This window comes from Crinia signifera, chromosome 1 (genome assembly GCF_055691185.1).
Source record: "Crinia signifera chromosome 1, ASM5569118v1, whole genome shotgun sequence".
Taxonomy (NCBI): Eukaryota; Metazoa; Chordata; class Amphibia; order Anura; family Myobatrachidae; genus Crinia; species Crinia signifera.
Window position 1 is genome coordinate 259,808,224 of NC_139217.1, and position 25,176 is coordinate 259,833,399.

The 25,176-nt window shown below is 42.4% G+C and overlaps 1 protein-coding gene across 1 annotated transcript in view; it reads left to right on the forward strand.

Moving 5' to 3' along the window:
• The first annotated feature begins 2,475 nt into the window (after positions 1-2,475).
• The window catches only part of CELF5 (CUGBP Elav-like family member 5), a 129,962-nt gene continuing 107,261 nt past the window's right edge, over positions 2,476-25,176 (forward strand). Inside the window, exon 1 of the mRNA XM_083181472.1 lies at positions 2,476-2,798. Coding sequence (XP_083037598.1) covers positions 2,537-2,798 — 262 coding nt within the window. The 5' untranslated portion in view covers positions 2,476-2,536. The remainder of the gene's footprint in view (positions 2,799-25,176) is intronic.

Sequence of the window (25,176 nt, forward strand, 5' to 3'; positions counted from 1 at the left end):
TTTACTTATCCCCCTTTTTTTTTTTTTCAGTCGATCGGCAGGTTATGGTATATTAACCATGGGGACCAGGTTTCTTTAAAAGTTTCCATTTTTTCTTCCACCATACTAGAGAGGTGTTCCATATGGTACAAATGCCAAATCATTTCCTTTATTGCTATTTCGGCTGGTGCCTTTTCCGTCTTCCAGTTTACCGCTATTTTTATTTTTACCAGACTCAACACATGGCAGATGAACTTTTGTATAGGATATCTCACCCCTGGTGTATTCATGGGGAGCAACATATACTTGGGAGTCTAATACCCACAATTTGATAAATCAAGTCTGATATAAATCTCCAGGTTTCCCAGATTCGAGGGCATTCCCAGAAGATGTGTATTAAATTGCCACTATACCCACAATCCTGCCAACAGCAATCTGTTGTCCCTGGGTATATGTGTTTTAATCTGTTTGGAGTTAGGTACCACCGGGAATATATTTTAAAAGAATTTTCCCTAAATCTGATGGATTGCGAGGCCGAAATCAAGTTTTTTCTAATTTTGGCCCAGGTCTCTGGTAGAAGCTGTTTCCCTAGTTCCTTCTCCCATGATAATTCATGTGATTCTCGGCATTGCCTCCCATGATACAGCAGGAGTTGGTATGTTATTGAGGTCAGTCCCTTAGATATTGACCTCTTCTGGCATAGGTCTTCAATTTTTGTTCCCGGCTGTGATCTTTGTTTTTGTTGAGTGCGAGAAAAATAACTTTGTATCTGTAGATACTGATAGAGCCCCAAGCCTGGAGCCTCGTATTTTCCTCGTATCTCGGCTAGCGACAATAACCTACCTGCTACTGCCAGTTCATTAATAAAGAAAATATCTTTTTTTGCCCAGATCTTTTTAAATACTTTCTCCTCACTAAGAGGAAATTGGGGGTTGTCCCGTAGTGGGGTCAGTCTGGCAGGTCCCACCATTTCTTAAGTGCTGGAAGCGGAACTACACATGTGACTGGGCAGTAGGCACATGCAGGGCTCCCAAAAGAAATGTTGGGCCCCCGGTACAACAAATTTTCAGGGGAACACTGGAGGGGGTGTGGCCACAGCATGTCAGAGGCATGTTTAGCAAATGAGAAGAACTTTCCACTTTCCTCGTCGAGCTGAATGCTCCCCACCCCCTTTTATCGCCGGCATTTGCTGGCTATCGCATCCATAATAATCGCATATACACTAACATATGAGATTAGTAATGTAAAGGATAGCTCTTCCGATAATTGCTGTCCTTTGTGATGCGGCTCCATTGCTAGAGTTCCGGGTCTGGGACGGCGCTGGCTGCGGCGCATGCTGGGAGGAATGCGCGACGGTTCCTTAAACAGAGCTGTGTTGGGCTTTACCGCATTTGGAAATTATCATCTTGTGAGAGCGTCTGTGATGAGTGAGTTACTGTAAACCACAGTCCGATGATCTCCCTCACCCCTTCCGGGCCTGAACTGGCAAGCTGACCGAGGAATATTAAAATTAATAAAAACACATACTGTAATGACAAATTTGAAAAAATGGCTGCTGTGTAAGCTCCAGCCTGGGGGCCCCATGACGTGCCTGGATAAACATTCCCCCAGCCCCCCCCTTGCCACACTGCATGCATGTTTTCCAGACCCTCCAATATAGATACAAATATCTATTTGTGTTCTCTAATGCAATGTTATTGCCCTATGGTCTTTGTCTCACCACAGCTCCATCTACTTATTTTGACCATAAATGAATGCCTTGTGTTCAGTGGAGGGCGAAAGACCGCATGTTATACATGTAACATACATCGGCTTAAGTCATTTCATCCTAAATGATATAATGGTACAGCTAAATAAAAAATAAATAAATAAAACACGTTAATTTGCTATATTATTTGCAAATAAAAAAGACATTTGCTTTGATAACAAACTGAAACTTGATAATGCTACAAAATCTGCAATTCTGCCTGGTGCTGGCTTCCAATTGGATATGTTTGCTCATATTCTGAAGCCTACATGGGGTAAATTTACTAAAGCTTCTATAAATGAAAGAGGTGATGGTTGCCCATAGCAACCAGAGTCGATCATTTCTCTATTGCATCCTTGAAAATGATAGACAGAATCTGATTATTTGCTATGGGCAATATCACCTTTCATTTTTATAAGCTTTAGTAAATTTACCACCTAGATCCCAGGGTTTTTGCAAAGTGTTTCTAAACGGACTTCCCAAATACACGAGCACACACCACAGTGACAGCTGCGTGAGTTTTTGGACCCACATGAAAGCAGCCATGTAGCTCTATCGCTCTCAGCCGCCATCAGCTGCTCCCCGGCGCTTTGTGTGCCAGCGCTTTCCCCTCGTATCTCCGATTCTGCCCATTCCATCCGCCCACTCCCGAGCGCACACCCCCCCCGCCAGCGGGGAAGCTGTCGTACCTGCGAGTTGCCGGCAGGGCGCGCCGCCGAGCAGCGCTGCGCGGTGCTGATGCTGCCCGGGCTCAGTTTCCAGCTGAGAGCTCTGCCTGTGTGACTGATCCAGCCTACCGAGGGGCTGGAGATGGCCAGACTGACGGAGAGAGAGGCGAGAAGGCAGCAGCAGCAGCATCCCCCGCAGCAGCAGCCCCGAGCCTGCCCCATGAGCGGCCCCGAGCCCCCTTCTCAGCAGACAGACAGCATGAAGGACCTAGACGCCATCAAATTGTTCGTAGGGCAGATCCCTCGCAACCTGGAGGAGAAGGACCTGAAGCCTCTCTTCGAGCAGTTTGGCAAGATCTACGAGCTTACAGTGCTGAAAGACCGATACACGGGCATGCACAAGGGTGAGCATCTCCTATTACCTGCCTGTTACCTGCTTACCCCTTGTACCCCTAACCTGCTTACCCCATGTACCAGCTCCTCTCACCTCACCCCAGAGTTCCCTTCCTCATGTTAACTACATGTCATCATGCTTATCTTCGTTTCACCTCAGAATTGCCCAAAACTGGGTATCATCCTGTCCCTTCTCTAGTAACCTATTCTCCACCAATATATGCAGAATTCGCCTATCTCCTAATATATTCACCATTCAGATTATGTCCAGGATGAGTAGCAGCCGGACTAGCTGTGTCCTCTTACCCCCTCATCCAATACAGATCACCTCCCTTTCTTCTTCCTCTCAAAAACTCCCCCATTCATAATGGATATGTAGAAGATGAGAGGCTGTAACCCCTCCTTATATATTTTCTATTCTTTGACACCGTTTTTTCTTCTCATTTTTTGCCCATACTTATGGTAATAATAGGCTTCCTACAGTAGCCTTCTCTTCACATTCCCTCTCCCACTGAAGTGAGTGCATGCTCACATCTCCCATCCTGCACTTTAATCCATTAAAGTTTTACCCCATACTTACCCATGGCAATCCCGGCATGCCTAAGTGGCATTTCATTTAATTATAAAAATCTGCTTTACTTTTGCCTTTACTCTTACAAGTTCATGTATATAGATGAAAAGTATATGTCACACATCACTTTATTGTTTCCTTTCATTCTTTTGCCAGAATTCAGGTGACATGTACAATGACGCCTACTAGCCTGCGTCACTCATTTTACACAGTCATACATGCGTCCTGCTCCCTAAGCTCTGAGGGGGGAAGGCCCACTACGCCCATCTCACACTTTCTCCAAACACCCTGCAAGCCACACTCACCTTGTTTACCTGCCTATACACTGAGCCACTGCATAGACAGTGAGGGCATGAAGTACATATACAGTATGTGCATATTTTTCATTTTGCTAAATAAAATAATCAGTTCTTGAACCTTAGAAAATCTCAGAAATATTAATTTCATTGTAATTTCATGGGCATTTTTGTATTGTGCATTTATAACCCCAATTTCCTCATTTCATACTTGCTGTCATGGATTTGTGTTCTTTTATTGCTCATTCCTCCCCAATTTATTTTACTATACTCTATTAACGTATACATACTTGTGTCTTTGAATTGGAGGCCAGGAGGTAGACTTTTCCACACAAGAAAAAAATGGTTGCCACCTATCAGAAAAAAAATCTCTACAATGCATGATAAATGCCATTTCTGCAATATCCTAATGACAGATCCCGCATACATATACTATAGAGTTACTCTATAAATACCTGAACATGTTATATCCCACAATGTTTTTCTCTCACCTTAATTATGCACATGGTTTATTTGTATTATTTAGCCTTTCTTTCTTCTATTCTACAAGCTGTACATTTCTCAATGCCTTGATTCTACTCCTTTACTGCATCTCTTATTTACCTTTTCTTGGTGTGTCATCTTTGAAACATGGGTGAGATTTAATAGGATGAGAGATTCAGAAAGTGAGAGATTTGGTAAGAAATCTCCAGTTTTTTTAAAGCGGAAATCATTTACACTGCAAAACCAGTTTGATATTGCAGTGTAAATGATTGCCGCTTTAAAAAAACTGGAGATTTCTTACCAAATCTCTCACTTTCTGAATCTCTCATCCTATTAAATCTCACCCCATGATGTCTATTACGCAGCCACAGACTACACCCTCACTATCCTCCTCTTAGCCTTGTTTCCTTTACACCTTGGTCTCACAGTACCATCATCACATCCATTCTGTCACATCCTCACTGCTATCATCTCATGTATTGTAACACTTTCCATCTTCAAACACCTCTTGGCTTTTTGCTCTGTAATTCTTTAACTTGTTCTACTCTTACACCCACTTTTCTCTCATGCTCTCTCTCTCTACACTTCTGAATCTTAAATCTCTTAGGGGTATATTCTCTATGCCTTGGGGAGAGATAAAAGTACCAACCAACAATCTCCTACTTTAAAAAACAGCCTGTAATGTGCTGTTTAGGAGCTAACTGGATATGAATTTAATAGTATATACAATTAATGTCGGAACCATTACAACATTTATTTGTTGGAATGGATCCAACATGCCCTATTCAATACAGCCAAATCTGACTTTCAGATTTGGCTGCTGCTCATCACCCGGTCCAGTGGTGGTGGGAGGCGGCGAGAGGCTGACAGGAGACGGTACAGCGCCCTCTTTGCCAGGTGAACTACTGCTGCTCACTCAGGCCAGTGGTGGGACCGGGTGAACATCTGGGGCCGAAGGGGGGTGGATGGCAGATGGGAGGACGGCGAGCTGCTTCTCACCCTACGCCGTTCTCCCTACCCCAATCCAAATGCTTTTAATAGCGGATTGAGATTGTCGGAAACGGGGCCAAAACCAGATTTCTCTGCAGGTGAAAGCTGCCGTCTTTCAGACAGGATGGCAGTTTTCGACAGCAATTGAATATACCAGTATATCTCTTTCCACTTTCTTCTAACAATCATTATCTCACTCCTCTACTCCCTTATGGGGCCTACAGACATAGCGACGTGTGCGAGCAATCTGAGTGATGCTAAATCGTTAGATCGCTCAGTAAGATCACTCAGCACACAGCGATGCACCAGTGATGTGTGCTGAGCATTCTGGCAGGGCCAGTGTTCTCCGGTGAGAACACTGGCCATCTGACTAGATTTATACTGCATGCAGTCACTCTGCACATCAATATTGCTGTACCCCTACACACAGAGCTATTTTGGGTCATTTCTAAATGACCTAGTCAAATTTAGTCAGATCACTTAGAAAAACACCCAAAATTGATACGTGTGTAGGGGCCATTACACTTATTCTCAGACCTGCCCCCTCCGTATAATTTTATAATTTAGGTTTTTACTATGCCATTGCATTAATTTTGTTTTTACCATTTTCTTATATCTTTGTGTTATACTCTTAACTTTTATCTCTAACAAGTGCATATCGTACCCCATTCCCATTTGTGCCCTATTCCCATTCCCTATTTGCTCATACCTTATCTATCATCTTTCTTTTTTCCATCTCTTAACGCCCCAAAACCATCACCTCTGTTTTTATAACTTCATTACTGTTTACAATAATTGCTTCTTTACCTAAATGCCAAATTCTGTCCTCTTACACCTCAATGCTCTTCTCTTACTCTTTTTGATTCCTGTAAAGAAAGCTTGTAAACATATAGGCTAAATACAAAAACGTTTAAGTTATGGGTACCATAGCATATTGGCATTGTCTGGGAAAATTATCAATCCAACAATTAACTCAAGAATTTAATTTGCCTTTAAGAGTTCTTATTCATTTATTTGAATATAAAATGTGTTATGCGTGTGTATTATGTAACCATGGTTCCCAGATCTAGATTAGCACTGCTCAACTATTAAACACACCTGTGTAATTTATTTAATTTCCAGCTTATACACATTAAATGTGATGCAGATATACATTTATGTATGTGTTCATTATGTAACTAGCTTTTATTTTCTAGTTATACATTATGTAAGAAATATTCGGTACTTGTTTCCTAGCATGGTGCCCACGATATTAAGTTGTATGGCATCGCATTGCATGCCATATGCCCACATGCGATGCGATTTTAAATTGTATAAGCCCCTATATGATTTTTAATTGTATAAGCATCCTAATGGGTGCTTACAATGTTAAATGCACCCCCACTATCAACGCCAACCCGAAGTGTGGCGAGCGTAGTGAGCCCGCGAGGGGCGGCGGTACACGTCCTCCGACCTTTTCATACCCCCACTATCCACGTCAGCGTGGAGTTGATTTTATATGGTGTGGCAAGCACAGCGAGCCACAGAGCCCGAAGCGTGGTGTGCGGCCACGTATTACTTTACATGTATTCCGCGGCCGCTCGCCACGCTTCGGGCTCGGTGGCTCGCTGCGCTCGCCACACTATCTAAAATCAACTCCACGCCAACGTGGATAGTGAGGGTATGAAAAGGTCGGACGATGCGTACCGCCGCCCCTCGCGGGCTCGCTGCGCTCGCCACGCTTTGGGTTGGCGTTGATAGTGGGAGTGGCGTGGGGGTGCTTTTAACATTGTAAGCACCCATTTCGGTGCTTATACAATTAATTATCTTATAGGGGCACATTTAACATTGAAAACACCCATTAGGGTGCTTATACAATTTTAAATCGTATACCATTGTATATGGCATACAATGGCATACAATGCGATGGTATACAATTTAAAATTGTATAACATCGGCTGCCATCGCGTTACATTGCATCGCATCGCACACCATTGTATGCCTTATGGTATGCTATGCGATTGGCGCCGTGCTAGGAAACAAGTACCAAATATTCTAATACCAAACCCTACCACTGCCACACAAACTTTGCCCAGTGCACATCCTCATTTACAATGTTACTTTTACACACATACATTTTGTTTATTTAGGTTGATTATCCCTTCTCCAGATAGCTATCATACAAATTATTCCGAAAACCATACTTTCTGGAATGTACTTTTTTTTCTTAAGGCTTTACTGGGGACTAGGGTGGCCAATGCCGGGATCGGGGGGGATCCCGGGATTTGGCCCCAAAATGTCCGGGTTTTCAATCCCGGATTAGAGTATCCAATCCCGGGATTTCGGGATTAGACTGCGCATGCGCAGTCTTATGCAGGGCAGCTTCTGAGCACCCGCTCAGAAGCTGCCCCCGACCCCGGCGTGCGGCCTGCGCAGCATGACCTCTGACCGTCATGCTGCACAGGCCGCAGCATCCTTCTACAGATGATCATTCCTAGCCTCCCCTCCTGCCCAGCTAGTGCTGCCACTAACTGCCCAGAGGCACCAGGCAAGCACCACCGCAGCGCTGCTGTCTGCCCTGCTCCTGCCTGCCTATGTAAGTAAATCTGCGGGGCGGCACCTGCCCCACTCCCGGCTGCCACGCACCCGCCCATGTAGGGGTGGACAGGGCGTGTATTTTTTTTAGGGATGCCAATCCCGGGATCCCGAGAATCCGAGGTTGAGCATTTTTAAATACCGGAATCCGGGATTGAAAAAATGCCCTGGGATTGGCATCCCTACTGGGGACATATGTAACTGGCACTACTGGGGACATGATATGGAACTGGCACTAAATATGTGAAAGACATGTTTGCTTAGTATTCAAATCCAGTGTCTGAGATTGTACACAAACTTTGTTTCATGTTTTGAAACTTTGCTTTATGCACAAATAGAATATATGTGTGTGTATTTCATGTGTTTGATGTGTTTATACAACATAAATGCATTTATATTGTATATATATATATATATATATATATATATATATATCCACTTTTGATAAAATCGTTTGCTTTGGAAAAAACAACTGGAGTGCCTTTCCTATTGGAAGGATTGTATGGATTATCTAAAGTGCACCCAGTCTAGCTGAGACGGTGACCACTGAGTGCCAGCATACAAAGAGTTGTATATATATTATCCAAAATGCTTCTGGTCCTAAGCAGTTTGGGTAAGGGATACTCAACCTGTATATCATCTATTCCTCTTCCTACAATCAGGCTCCTAATCTTAGGGTTACCAAGTCCTGTCTTATACCCTTATTTCTAATACAAAAGCCACAATTATTACCTTTCTCACATTTAAGCCCCCTCCCCCAATCTCATTTTAATGTTTTTTTTTTTTTATGGAAATATGAACCATACCCCCCACAAACATGGATTAATGTACAGTGCCCTGAAACAGGAAGTGCCCCACATGACTCGGGATAATTATGCCGTGTACACTGCCTCACAGATTACACTACTGTTACTATTCTGTTAGTTTCTCTCCTGTTACACCCACATCACTTTTATTTTAATTTTTTTTTTTTTTGGGGGGGGGGGGGGGTGGTACCACTGGTTTTGCAGATATATTCTGCATGCTATTTTGATTTTTAATGCTTGCTAGCCAAATGTTTGCATTATGGTAAACTATCTATTTAGGTGGTTAAATCGCTTTAATCCAAAGTATAAATTATATATATTTAAAAAAAAAAAAATTGGGGTTAAGGCAGGCATTTTATTTAGCCATATGTGCAAATCCAGATATAGCTACAGTATGTAGTGGCGCACAGGTATTTTTTTTTTTTTCTTTTTGCATGAAGGGGAAATACTGCCTGATTTTCATGTACTGTAGAAGACTAATACTGGGCAGCTTTATTTCATTCAATTTTTAATCCCTTTGCCTATGAGGCTTTTCTCACCCCTGTGCTGAGCCTAATTATGCAATTTATGTGCTGCACATTCCAATAATTTTTGCCATCTCAAACGTAATGCAAACATTGTGACTGAATAATTAGGAGTCCAAAAAAGCACATCATTTTAAAGATGAGAAGTTACCCCATTAACCCCTTGTTCGTTTTTTACTCAGAATGGTGGAGATCTGAAAAAAGGGTGACTGGCACTGCTATAGTTAAACATTTGTAACTGCAGCTTTGTATGTACTAGGACACTAGGGGGTTTATTTATTAAGATTGGAGTTATATTGAAGATGGGATGTTGCTTATGTATTTAGCACCTTCTGGAAGATAAGAGAATTTGATTGGCTGCTCATAGCAACATCCTATATTCAATAGAATGTGCATCTTAGTAATAAACCCCTTCTTGTAGACACACAGTGAATGGACCTGAAAAAAAAACCATAGTCATTGTAAATCAAAAGAATAGAGAACAGATTGTTAATACATTATTTTTGCAACAATGAGCATAGGATACTGTACGCTATTAAAAATGAGATAATTTGGGTGACATTCTATGGGATGAGATTTGTGTTTTTTGGCGACATCGCATTTTTCCTTGAAATCGCATATTTAATAGGATGCGCTAAGGGACGGATATCGCATATTATGTGTGATAACGCATGCGGACCAAAAGTGTGTGAAAAAATCGCATTTTTATTGCATCCAGATGTTTTCGTACAGAAAAGTATATAAATCGCTTATTTAATGGGATGCGTTTTCGTAAATCGCACTTTTAAGGTGTCTAATAATCACACTTTTTTCAGACCAGGTTCTGTTTGGCGATTTGGCCCAGAACTCACTTTGGTCAAGTGCACAAATGGTTAATTTCAACACAGGTGCACTAAATTTCACTCAGAAACACCCCTACATATACCCCAACATCATTAAGGATACCTGTGAGGGTTTCAGACAAGGATATTTTGCAGAGTGTTTTGGAGTTGCATATCTGTGATGTGGCCCATTTGGAGGAGCTGCGCAGGAGGGAGGAAGCTGCACACCAGATCCAGGTAGCCCCCCGACTACTGCGTACCCCACGTATGTATCGTGCTCGGCTGTACCTGGACTCCCTCTCGGATCAAAAGGTTGTGGGGATGTTTAGGCTGAACCTCAATAACCTGTTGGACTTATATGAGCAGGTGAGAGATGATTTGGACCTTTTCGGGGGAGGCAACTATGCAGTGTCTGGGCTGCAGAAATTAATGTGTACCCTCGGTACTTGTTTCCTAGAACGGCCACAATCGTGAGTGATCGTGGCTCTTAATTAAGGGACACGATCCTCACGATGTGGCCGATTTTTTACAATTTTTTCACTTTGATTGACAGAAATCGGGTCAATCGGTCGGTCGCGACCAATTAAAATCGGCCGCGATGCGACCGACCGATTGACCCGATTTTTCCATAGACTTCAATGTTAAAAAATCTTTTAACATTGAAATCGGTCGGTCTTGTGCCATTATAATGGCACAAGATGAGATGGACTTGATTAAGTCCATCTCACATAGGGAAAAATGATAAAAAAGGTGAAATGGGCCAATATGACCCATTTCACATTTTTTATGTGCCCGCCATGACCCCACGATAGACGTGAACCCGAAGCGTGGCGAGCGCAGCGAGCCCGCGAGGGGCGGCGGTGCGCGTCCTCCGACCTTTTCATTCCCCTACTATCCACTAGGGCGTGGAGTGAGAATATAATAGTGTGGCGAGCGCAGCGAGCCACCGAGCCCGAAGCGTGGCGAGCGCAGCGAGCCCCGCGAGGGGACGCGTATACCTGTGAAGTTAGACGCGTCCCCTCGCGGGGCTCGCTGCGCTCGCCACGCTTCGGGCTCGGTGGCTCGCTGCGCTCGCCACACTATTATATTCTCACTCCACGCCCTAGTGGATAGTAGGGGAATGAAAATGTCGGAGGACGCGCACCGCCGCCCCTCGCGGGCTCGCTGCGCTCGCCACGCTTCGGGTTCACGTCTATCGTGGGGTCTAGCACACTTATTAACATTTGGGGGGGCAATTTAAACAAATCTGGTGAAAAAAAAAAAAAAATCGGGTGAAAAATCGGTCGATCGGATCGGTCGCATCGTATGCGACCAAATCGCATGCGATGCGATCGATCCGATTTTTTATCTTACGACCACAACGATCTAAATCGTTGTGGCCGTTCTAGGAAACAAGTACCGTACCCTCTACTATTTGGCAACAGGCTCCACTCAGTCTGTGACCTCATGGTCCTTGGGGGTATCACAGCCCACTTTCTCTAAGCATTTTACTCAAGTGTTACTTGCTTTAAAGAAGTTGTGGCGGACATACATCAGATTCCCATGTTCTGAGTTGGAGTGGCAGGACCACAAGGTGGCTTTCTATAGACTCTCAGCATTCACTCACGTGCTGGGAGCTATAGACTGCACACACATTGGGATTAGGGCACCGCACGTGCGGAGATACGTCTATGTCAATCGGCGTGGGCGGCACTCTTTGAACGATCAGGTGGTATGTGATGCTCATCTCAAAATCCTAAGTGTCGTAGCAGGCTTCCCTGGGAACTGCCATGACGCCTATATTCTGAGGCACTCAGCCCTCTGCCACTCCTCACTCTGCCACCAACACCTCTTCCTCTGCTCACACTGCCACTGCTCCTCTCCATGCTCCTTACTTCCTATCAAAGAGTGAACTGGTGCCAGTGCCCCTTTATATAGGGGGTGTGATGCATAATGGAGGGGACAGAGGTGAGCCAATAGGTTAGGGGGTTCTTAGTCATGCGGAGACAGTCTTGTAAATCGCACTCCGGTTGGTCCAAAACTCGCACATGACCGGCGGAAGAAATCGCACTTTTTTGTCATAAAATCGCACCACTTCGCCGCAAATCGCACTACATCGCACTTTTCAGCCTCCAAATCGCATCCCATTAAATATGCGAATTATTACCAAAAAATGAGAATTAAAAAAGTGCGAAGAGCGGCGATGTGGTGCGAGATAAAAAAATGTGCATTTATCTCATCGCATAGAATTTCACCCAATGTCTTTTTACTGCTTATCATGATAATGGCCTTTTCAACTAGATTCCTGGACTTTATACTAGATCTCCAGCCTTTAAACTAGTTTTCCTCTTTGTCTAATAAAATAGGGTAACAAGGGAAAATGTTGCAGAGGCAACAAACCGGGCGCTGGCTGGGGGTGTGTTGCAAAGCAGCTACTAGAAGAGGGAAGAGCAATCCCTCAAAAATAAAAAGGTCAGGAAAGAAAAAGTAGTGCTACTACACCAATGAACATTCACAGTAATAGATTTAATAACACATAAACATACATTAAAATGACACCTCAGAATTAATAAAGCAAGTATCCGTTCCTATATCTACTGCCGATGAATATCCACATTTAGCTCCAATTAATCATTTTCTCAGAATAGATGGAATAATTGAGTCCCCACAGATTTGCCACCAATAATGATGGGTCACTTGTGCGGCATTGCTGAACGGTGAACAACCTCAAGACAAGGCTTGAAACTCACGCCGGACAACGTGGCTGTGATGGAGAATACCCAGACATGCGGCGATCACGTGTGCCCGATATGTGGGTCACGTGACACCGCATCATAATATCAGATGCTCAATTCCCCTTACCATGATTGGTTAAATCCCGTTTGTATATTGGTTGCTATGACCACCAACCAGGAAGCACGCTGCTACATGAATGAATTACATTATTTTCGTGCATAATAAATAAGAATTTTTATATTACCTTTATCCCTAGGTAATAATGTATTTTTATGTGTTATTAAATGTATTACTGTAAATGTTCATTGGGGTAGTACTTTTTCTTTCCTGATCTAATAAAATAGGGTCTGATTCAGAGGCAATCGCTGTTGTGCAAATTCAATTATCGAATGACTGTGCATGTGAACGGATCAAAGCGTGCATGCGCGAGCCATAATAGCAACACAAATATGAAAGATTATTTAATTTCCTTGCAATTTGACCATCATGAAGGTGGTGTTTGGGGGTGGACACATGCGGTTTTCTGGCAGTGTCAAAATAAACACAGCGTGCCCAGGCATTTTAAAGGAGGATTTGTGAACATAGGCGTGTGCCTAGGCGTGCAGAGGGGGTGGAGCTACACAGGTCCAGGCCAGGGCTACTGTACATTATGTCAGAGGGAGATCCGTAGAATCAGAGGCTGTGAGTATTACCTTGGCATTATTTATATAGACTAGGGGGAATTGCATATATGGCACTATGGGGGCACTATGGGGGCATTACGGAAATGGCACTAATGGAGGCATTGTGTATATGGCACTATGGGGGCATTTTGTAAATAACATTATGGGGCATTAAGTATATGGCACAATGGGAGGCATTATGTATGTGGTACTATGGTTAACATTACATATATGGCACTACCGGTGGGCATAACGTATATGGCACTACGGAGGACATTACATATATGACATTATAGGGGCATTATTTATATGTCATTAAGGGTGGGCATTATATATATAGCACTACTGGGTAATTATCTGTGTAAATGGCACTACTGGGGGCATTATGTGTGTACAGTAAATGGCACTATTGGGCGCATTATGTGTGTAAATGGCACTAATGCGGCCATTATGTGTAAGTGGCACTAAAATGACATGGGGGGCACACAGACACAAAATTTATAGTCATGAGCAGGTCACACTGCGGTGAGCAATGTCTTGGTGTGCAGATTGCAAAACTGGGGTATATGGTAGTCTGTTTCTGCAAAGTACATCCCTTGCAGCAAAGCCACACCCCATTTTGGAGCATGCGTGCTTACTGCTCGCACAAATTCTTTTGCTGCCCATACACGCTGCGATCCCGGCGTACGTTCTGGGCTACAATAGCATCCATCGCATTGCATGGCGTCTGCATGCAATGCGATGTGATGTGATGAATATGAAGTACAAAAAGTATGTGCAGCACATACTTTTTGTACTGTGTGATGAGGTGCCGTGGGAGCGCGCACCTCAAAGCACACATCGGACCCGCCGGGATCGCAGCGTGTATGGGCTGCTTTTGTTCTTGCAATGTCTATAGGGGGCAAGGATCATTTTTAACTGTTCAAACATTTACTTCAAACACTTTAGTAGTGGTTGTGAGGGGTTTAATTATCATGATTGTAATGATTCAGATAATACTAGAATCACACACCCCGACTGGTTCTAGACCCCCACTCAGGGCTAGAAATATATATTTTTTCCCAGCGGTGCACACCCTAATGTGTAATGTTCTACCCACGGATATGTGTGTGATGCCAGAGCCAGTCTCAACCAGCCTGTCTCTGTGACAGACGGTCAGGGTTACTCACATTTGCATAGACTTAAATAATCATTTGATGATTTGTGAATTGCATATGGATGTTTGACAAGATACCGGATTGTGATATTTTCCCAATTCACACGCAGATTTGTACTCGCAGCCATCTGCAACTTTGTTGATGTGAGCTCAGGTCTGAATTAGACCCATTTGTTAAACCTTTTTAAAAATAAGCCATTAGTTTGACCGTTATAGTAGACCCCTGGGGCAGTACAGGTTTAAATAGAATAACCTGTTACATTTTTACATTCTGGAATGCAATGTGTATATGGAATTTTGCCAACTGTGCTGGTTCTTCTTACTTGTGAAATAACTTGTACAATGTTAATTCTTATTTCTATTGGTGCTTGCTCTCTTTATACCATTTGAGACTTTTAGTAAGCTACATTTGAATGATATTTTAATAGAGGCTATACAATATATGTTAATAATGTTGAGGTTGTTGACTAATCCTTTGATATAAACTACTGTAGAGCTACTTCTCATCATGGGCTAGATTTAATGATTAACTCGGTTATGTTAGTTAAAGGCACGTAACAATTGTATATAATAGTCTTGATTATGTTCTCTTTTATTTTTTCCTGCTGCACATGTAAATGTTGGTTTGGCCTAGTGTATACAGTTGCTTGTAGACTATTGTATAGTAGGTTAATTTGAGGGACTCCTGAATCATTAGTAATGGGATAAATTGCAGTGTGATCCCTAAACTATTTTCCTCCTGTAGTTCCTGTAGGGGTTCCAGTTTCCTGGAAACCCCCCTCACATTGTCCAGTGTCTCAAATTATTACCACAATGACCTAGTATATGACATGATTGCTAGAGCTGTTGCCACAACATGGCAACATCATTTAAGAGACAAAACAGAGCTACTAAAATGCCAAATAGATACAGCTGCTTCTACCAAGTTTGCTATCTGAGTGCTCAGTCAGTGCACTAGACAAGAGAGTAGATGCCAGGAAGAAGAGACAGGTGCCTCAGCATGAGGTGGGAAAATATGTGCTTATAAAGTGCAGCTCTTTCTTTTACTGGTTCTATTATGGTTCTATTATGTTTGTGTATTTATTTATCATAGAAGTGGGAGATTGCATTTGGAAACCCCTCCCCTAGAAATCCTGTATTTGCTTAGCTGAATAAGTGAGTGCAGTAACTTCTCCCCGGAAAACACTGAACCTGACAGCACACAGCGCTGACACATTGTTCAGAACGCTCAGATAATCTCCCCATGTGTAGGCCCCTTTGCTCTGCAAGAGGAACTGTCAAAAGCACCTATGAGTTGTATTTATTATGACATTTTGATTTCTATTTCATGAATTGTGATTTGTCAATTTGTTGCAGATTTTTATAGGTAAAATTGGCTATTTGGGTTGGAGAATACAAATTAATTTAATATTCCCCAAGTGGGGGTACATAGTTGCTTAGGACTGATTTGCTTTAAGTCTAGACTTCTGGTGGATCATTTCCTTAGTTATTTGTTCAGCCGTAATAAGGTAGCTAGATAAGGTTTTCTGTAGTTACTGTACGTTTCCCTGTAAAAACCTGGGTACCAATGAGAGCCTCATAAAAAAGGTTTTTGGAGTGTTATTTAAATTATTGTAGAAGTTATCTGCTTAATAGTGTCTAAAATGTGAGTGTGTGTGTGTGTGTATGTTTGTGAGGAGGATGGGAAGGGGGAGGGGGAGGGGTAAGGGGTTACAATGGCTTGTTGAAGAAAAGCAAAATATTAAAATTGACCATGATGAAACTGCGACCTTACTCATGGATGTGTGGGAATGACTTGTCGTGTGGAGCAGGATGGATATCAGGGCCTCCAGATAGCATCAGTGGCGTGTGGTGGGGTGAGGCAGAGCCTTTCTTGTCATACTAACGTATATGAATTATTGATGTGAGTGCCGCTGTTTGTGCAAAATATTGGACCCCCAACTGGGGATACCTTGCCATATAATTTTATGTACGGGAGTGCCACCACCTACAGTGTTATATTTGGACCCCCGATGTGGGGCACCCATTGGAAGGCACCCGATGTGGGGCACCCATTGGAAGGCACCCAGAAAGCTGATTATATATATATATATATATATATATATATATATATATATATATCCATATTTAAAAGATAACATATTCTTTATTGTTCTTTTATCACTGGAGCTTTTTTATTGTTTATGGTATTTATAATAAAATGTATATTTTTTTAAAGGAAGTCAACAGTCATCAGTAATTTTATTGTATTTTATCACTATTTATTTTAATGCGTGATATGTATATACTACCATTCCAGATACCATAGGTCGTTTTATACCATGATCCATTGTTCCCTATAGATAAAATGATAGATAAATAGATAGACACACACACACACACACACACACACACACACACACACACATAAAGGGTGCTATACATCAGAACTACATTTCCAACTGGAAGAAACACAAACTTTATAATAATGAAAGGAATCATATCTGATACACTTGTTTGTGGTCCAAAGACTACCTTTTACAAATTGATAACATAAATAAATGTCTGTCAGTAAATTATAATTTCTGCACTGGTGCAACACCATATAATCAGATTGATTTATTTGGATATATATCACAATATTGTGCTCTCACAAAGTATGTTTAGACTTGTCTGAAATATCCTCCATAGGACAGACATCGACCTCTGCCACATCGCATTGTATCTAGGTTAGGCATCCAGGCAGTTTACAGTACAGAGGGAGCAAACTTCTGTTTCAGCCTTAAATAAGTGAGAAGGTTACACAGGGGGTTATACAGTTCTTGCGGATTTTAATCAACTTCAAGTTCATCTTCCTCACATGTGTATGCTCTACCTTGATTAAATTGAGATTATTAAAATGTATAATAATTGAAATAGAGACACTCCTGCAAGACAAGTCATAAGTGTGTCTTAATCATACTCTATGATACAGATCTTATACTTTCCTTTTATCATAGACGGTAAGAAGTCCAACTGTCAGAGCAGTGTTTGCTATTGCAGTCCCGCTTTCCTCATGTATATCCATGCTAGCTTGCAATAGTAAAAATAGTTCAAGTCATCAAAATATTATTGATATGTAAAAAAACAGTGTGCATGCTCAGTACAATATTCCAATACCGCTAAAAGGCACAGAGGAGCTCTATGGTAACCTTTATTATCTTTATAAATTGCAGTAGAGCAGGGGTGTAACTCCCAGAGGCAATGGAGGCTCTAACCTCCGGGCTCCAAGCCCTGAACGGGCATCAGCATGTAAAGTAGCACATGTGCAGAACACCTGTAGTTAATTGGCTCTATACCGGGAGCCTTGCTAACATCTGCAATAGTAGGAGATAGGATGGCTCCTGCCCAGTACCTCTCAGCCTGCACTGCAGCCAGCATTTCTGCTGGACTCTGAGATGAAACGCACAGGTGAATTTTGACACACACCATATTTAAGGTGGGGGGTATAAAACTCCAACTTGCCTCCGGGCGACTGAGATGAACCTAAACCTCTGCAGTAGATGACATGATAATTCACATAATACACATTTATTTCCAATGGGTACTATATAATTATCAAAAATATATATAGTATATTTTATTTAAATATTATCAAGAAAGTGCTTTCATAGTTTAATTTTATTTAACAAGCTTCAGATTTTCTCACTTTTAAGTGTACGTTATCACTAAGCGTAATTTCTTATCACTACATATTGCAGCAATATTATCACGTATCAGTAATGTTCTGCCGTAATGTCAGTGATTTCTATCACTTAACTGCAGGGATCTGACCAGGACAATTCATTACACATGCACAGCCTGCCTCCAACTACGCCAGATATGCGAGCAGGCTGAAGCTCCAGCTACGCTTTATGGAGCATGATAGATTGGTCTAGATCACAGACCCCATTGAGAATTATGGAGACTATGGTATTTTGCATATATGATATCAGCTTTTGATTAATATTTAAATAAAAAAAATGGAAAAACTAATGCATAAGCAGCCATACTACATGGTTTTCAGCTTGGTTAATAGACCCCTAATTCAGATAGCGAACTGTGTATTTTTCATTTTCTCTCAAAAAAGATCTTTCTAGGGTACTAAATATGCCCCTAACACAAAAAAATTCCAATCTGTTTAATGAATTTGCATATTTATTATTATTATTTTGGGGATCTTGATGATAGGTCAACAGTGTCTAGGTCAATAGGTCTATTCCATATGGTCAACATGGTCAAAAGGTTGATACAAGCAAAAAGTGGACATGGCTTAAGGACGACATGCTGAGGTGCACAGCGGTAGCAAAGCGAGGAACTCAAGCATTATGAGGTAAGCGAGCCATGCGCAGGGATGTGGTACACTAATTAGGCTTCAACCTGTTTAAGTGTCAACATTGACACCAGGGGTTAAAGTGAGGGGGAAGGGGGTGGAATTGAGTTCCACCACCTCTAATGGTGAGGTGGAACATTTTAACCTGCACATTGGCCCTGCACAGTAATATTTACAGAAAAGCATTCTAGTTTGCATGGGAATGCCATAAACCCTACCACTGTCTCTGCCTAATGGGGGGGAGGGGGTGTAATTAGGTGGCATAGTTCACCCACCTCTGCATGACCACTTTGTGCCCTGATTGACACCAAAAAATATGTGAAAAACTCAGGTCAGCCTTTTCATGTGTCAACTTTTTCTGTGTCAAACCTTTGCTTGTGTTACCCTTTTGTCACTGCCGACCTTTTGGTGTTGACCTAGACATTGTCGACCTACTGTAATATACCACACCCTTTATTTTGCTGTATTAGGTAATGCTCGTATATGTAAAATAATTGGATCAAAAAGACTGACCACAAAGAGGGTATAGCCCTTATTCTAGTTCACTCGCAGAGGCAAATTCTTTTCAAATGGGCAGAACCAGGGTCAGCGCCACCAATAGGCTGCTCTAGGCATTTGCCTAGGGCGCCGGCACCTGGAGGGCGGCAGTTCGCCCCTCACCCCCAGCGAACTGTGGAAAAAACTTGCGCCCCGGCGTCCCTGCAGTGCAGCTGGACCGGTCAGGGGTGTCCGTGCCGCAGGGGTACCTGTGGCGCCGTCATGTGTATAAAGCTGGCTGCGGCCGGTGGGGTCCCTGTAGTGAATAGAAAATAACTAGCGCTATGCGTGCGGCGGCGCGGGAAGCGCTAGTTATTTTCTATTCACTACAGGGACCCCACCGGCCGCAGACAGCTTTATACACATGACGGCGCCACAGGTACCCCTGCGGCACGGACACCCCTGACCGGTCCAGCAGCACTGCAGGGACGCAAGTTTTTTCAACAGGTACCACCCCCCCCACCTCCCCCCGGCACCGGGGCGCCCCCACCCCGACTCGCCTGGGGCGCTCCGGTGCCTTGCACCGGCCCTAGGCAGAACCATGTGCACTGCAGGTGGGGCAGATGTAACATGTGCAGAGAGAATTAGATTTGGGTGACTTGTTTTGTTTCTGTGCAGGGAAAATACTGACTGCTTTATTTTTACACTGCAATATATCTCACTTTGAAGTAAAACCCCGCCCAAATCTAATTCTTTCTGCACAAATTACATTTGACCCCCCCCCTGCAGTGCACATGGTTTTGTCCATTTTGAGAAGGAATTTGCCTCTGAGAGTGAACCAGAATAAGGCCCTATGTTTCACTCTTGTGCAATTATTGCCTATATAACTGTGTACGTGCCATTTAATTGCTGCCATGACTACAAAGCATTGTAACAGAACAGTTTGATTGTTACACATATAGGCCCTTATTCTGATTGAGTTAGACAACCATACGGCTGTTTGGGCTCATCATATGCGTACACCCCGCGTTTCATGGGCATTCCCATGAAAACGCTGGGCGTGCGTATGGAAATCCGGCTGTGACGCATGTGTGGGGGGAGGACAGCTGACATAGCCAGATGTCAGCTGCCCGTCCATATCCTTGCTTTCACATGGATAACTGTCTGAGCACTCGTGGCTGGAGCACTCATAGCTGCCTGACCGCTCAGTCTATCATTCGATGGTCGGCGACCATCGGAGAATGGGGGTGGTTCCCACAGGCTAGCGAGTGGGTGTTCACATGAAACATCCACTCGTTTGGCATCCTACCACATTCGTACAGCGTGAGCGATCCATATGATAGGCAGGGTTAAGAACACTCTGTGCCTGTCCGAAATACGCAACCGTCCGAATCAATCAGAATAAGGCCCATAGTCAGACCATAAAAACATTACATGGAAACTTTTTAAAATTCTGATTTAAAACAAAGTTATATTTTAGTCAGATTATTCAAAAATAGATATAATTTTATAGGATTAATATACAATATAACATCATAACTCAAAGGATTTGAAGCATGGCAGTCTTCTCCAATGGATGCATTAAATTAGCCATGTGCAGCCATTTACATCAATGTTTTTTAAATATATTCTCCCCCTCCTACTGTACCTCAATCCTGTAAAAATGATCTGAGGCCAGGAGTTTACTAACCACCGTCATGCTTTGTGACAGGAAAAAGAAAATTCCAGGTTAGTACTTTATCACATTTCCTGATTCCTGCACATGGCAGTTCAAAAAGAGATCAAGCAAAGTGGAGCTGACAGATGCGGCGTCTGCAGTACATTGCCACAAACTTGTTTTCGATTAAAGTAGTTACATCAAACCTATAGCGATTATTAATTGAATAAAGAATACACTATGCTCTACACCTCTAAAATTATTTGGTCTTGTATCGCTTAAATAAATGTTCAATTAACTGTTAAGGAAAAAAGTATGAGTAAGGATGGCAGTTGTGCAAGTCCAAGTTTGGAGCATTAATATTAATATATAATAATATATTGATGAATTATAATTCATATACATTTAGAGAATTATCTGTATTAATAATTCCAATGAGCTGTGTAAATGTTTGTGATCAATTCTGATACTTAATAATTCCAACCACACATTTTGTAATATCAGAGTAAGTTCGGGTACAGTCAATAGCTCTAGCCCTATAGCAGGGATGGGGAACCTTTGGCACTACAGCTGTTGTTGAATTACATCCCTACATACCCAGCATGCCCTGATACAATTTTACTATTTGGCCATGCAGGGCATGCTGGGATGCATAGTTGCTGGGCATGCTGGGATGCATGAGGGCCAAAGGTCCCCCATCCCTGTCCTAAAATAATATTATCAAATATTAGAAGGGCGTTTCAGAAAGGGTTGCAAGAGTGATAAAGCTAGCAAAAAAAAAAAAAAGAATATACTCTATGGAAAGATGATTTAACCAGCATTAGGTATAGGGATGACTGAAGAACACATAAGAACACTGTTGCTCTGTATAATTCTTCCAGTTGTGTCTATGAACTAGGTAACACACTTTGAAGGATGCAAAGCTTCACAATAATTCTCTCCTATAAGTCTAGCTAGGGCTCAGGGTCCTGCAGAGTTTTGTGGAGCCTCTTTCTCAAATATTCCTTGTATGGCACCACTTCTAAATGTAGGACTACAGTAGACTGAGATTGCTCCTAGGTTTTGAAGAAGCAAGGGAAGGACCAGGTTCTGGCTTGAGGCTTTAATTGTTAAACAGTCCCCATGCAGACTTGTTCTGTATAATAAAATAAAATAATTAGGACTGGCCCTGCAAGGGGGAAGAACTGGGGGCGCTTCTACCAGCATTGGGCCGACCACACGGATACTAGTGGACGATGCATATACCCTATTAAGGGTGGTAACTATCCATATAACTATATTCCCTCCAGCATTTAGAGGTACTATAGGAATGGACCCTCTGGCATATCCAACAATGTTTATGGGTGTCATTATTTTTATATCTTATTGAAATTTGTAATTTTGTTTTTCATTATGTTTCATTAAATTTTATGTAAAAGATCATCCAATCTATCTATTAAGTCGTTATTGCAAGTGAACATCATTGTGTGCGCTGATGTCCCCCCCTTTTTTTTCTTGTTCTGTATAATCTCCTGGTGATCTGTAAGTAGTCAGTGCTAATAGAACTGATACATTGAAATAAAGGTCATGCCCTTATCTATACACTTATGGAGCAATGCCAGCCCTATCTGGGATAAAGGACAATCATAGGCCAAAGATAAGCACTCAGAAAAGCCAGGAAAGCTTTCCAGATTTTGTAATATTCAGGTGTTGATTGTTTCTTATATCCAACAATGGGTCATATTCAATGCGGCCGGTGAGGGGGTTACACGGCAAGGATCACCGATAACAAGCGACCCCCACTATTTAATCCCAGCACCTTCCACTCACCTTATTCAACGTTCTGGGGGAATCCTCGCTGTCAGAGGATGGCGAGGATTCCCCCAAATGGCAAGGTCCGCAGCTAATGCAGGGAGCCCACTGCATTTAGCTGTGTGCCTCTCTGTTCTGGCGGCCCCACATGCCATTTCCACGTCACTGTAAAAACGTTACAGATGGAAATGGCGGGTGCAGGGGGGGTCAGTTGAATACTGACCTGTGAGCTTTTGATGGCGAGCAGTCAGCACTGCTCACTATCACAGCTCGCAAAAAGGCATTTAATATTGCCCAATGTCTCTATTGTCTGTTGAAGAGGGCACTCAACTCTGTATTTCTCTCGTCCATGCCATGAGAGCCCGCTTGCTGATACACTGATATAGATTTCACCCCCATTTTGTCAAGAATAATGTTTATGGGAGATACTGTAAACAAACTCTTTAACTACCACAGTCTTTTTTGCCACAGAAGCAGAAAAAACAACATGTGGGCCCTGTTCTTCTCAACATGTGCTCAATTTCTATATATAGTTTGTACAAATGTTTCTCATTTTAACTTTCATATACTGTATCTGGAAAGGTGGCTGTTTCGTTTTGGAAATCTGATTTGCTTTGACCTTGGATTTGAATGAATACTGAGATGAAATTAATATCTTCCCAAGTTAGAACCTCTGGTGCTTTGAAAGACATGGAGACATGCCGCTTCTGAATGTATGGAGCAATATAAAACAGGACTAACTGAACAGTGCTCAGCTCTCTTCACTGGGCCCAAATTTGAAGATGCTCATGTTACTTCTGAGCATAAATATCCATATTTTTTATGTGCTTAAGATTCTCAGTGAAGAATCAAGTCTTCATTATATGAGAAGTTAGAAATGCATGAATACTTTCTTTGGTTCTCAACATTTTTAGTTCATATAGACCATGCGGAGGTTCATGTGTATTTGTAGGTAGTGTTCTTTGGAAGATGCATCTAGGATCCATTCCTTTTTTCTGTAAGAGCCCAACAATGCCTTAAAGTATCTTACTCTGCTTTGGCTGGGAATGCTCATCACCATGGAATTTATGGGAAGTTTTATTTAGACTTACAGGATGTAAAATGAGGTTAGTCCTACGTTACATGAAGCCCATCTGCCAGATGCTCTGACAAGGTGCCACTTTACAGTTTGAGATGTAAAATTTTGCTTTAGCCTTTTCTCCTTGCAAAGAAAATAACTCATGCTTGCAAAATGTAATAATGTTCCAAAGAATACTTCACCTTCAAATGGACATGGATAGGAACTTATCTGCCGGCCTAAATATTTCAATTGCTGCATGGACAGTGTACAGTCAAAATATCAAGAGGGACATAACTTTGGCATGGTCAGAAGTCAGACAGTCAATATTTAGACGGTTTGAAATATCGACATGGTAAAAATGTCATCAGTCAAAATGCCAACATGTCAAAATATCAACATTAATAACATAGCTAGTACAAAACGTAGTAAAAATATCCACAAGTCATAATGTCAACAAGGTATAGCAATCCACAGCAGGAGTTGGCGAACTTTGATCAATGAACGATCAAACAAGGATGGTTGTTTAACCATGAAATGAACACCAATGCATAAATCAATTTAGCCAATATGTGGTGATAGATTTGGAATGGCAAATCAATATTATATGTATCTATGGGACCAATGGGCTTAGAACACCAATTATAGGGAACACCACTTCTTACAACATTAATTATTGATTATCATGGAAGAGGCATCACATATTTTATGCCAAATTGTGTAAAAGGCTATTACATAATGGCCCTTATTCTGGTTGACTCGCGAGTCCCCCAGATGCCTCCCATCGAATGCCAGTCCGCCTGCCCCCTCGCACGCTGGGTTCGTTCGCATGGCCTGCGAATGGATGTTTTGCAGGCTATGTGGAAACACCTACATCACCTACACCAACCAGCATAATGATATAATTGGCCTGTCTATATTAGACTAAGTTTTGTCATGTTTATATTATGAACAGCAACATTTTGATTGCAAACATTATGACCCTGTGGACCTTTCAAATGTAGACCTATTGTTTTAAATGTTGACCTTTTGACTTTTAACTGTCGATAATACGACAATGTCAATGTGTACATTTTGATTGGCAAGAATTCGACCTTTTGACTTTTGACATTTTGATTGTTGATTTTTTATTGTGGATGTTTTAATTGTATACATTGTGGCCATTATTCTAGTTGACTCGGATGTATGCATATTTTCAGATGGCCACCGAGTGTTCTTAGCCCCGCTTACCGTACGGATAGCTCACACCGTCCGATTGCGGTAAGGCGCTGAGCGAACGGACCGCGAGTAGATGTTTCATGTGAACAACTCCCCCATCTGTGGGAACCTCCCCCATCCTCCGATGGTTGCTGACCATCAAATGATGGACAGAGCGGTCAGACAGCTCCGAGTGCTCCAGACCACTCAGACACTTCTCTGTGCGAAAGCAGGGATATGGGTGGGCAGCTGGCATCCGGCTATGTCAGCTGTCCACCCCCC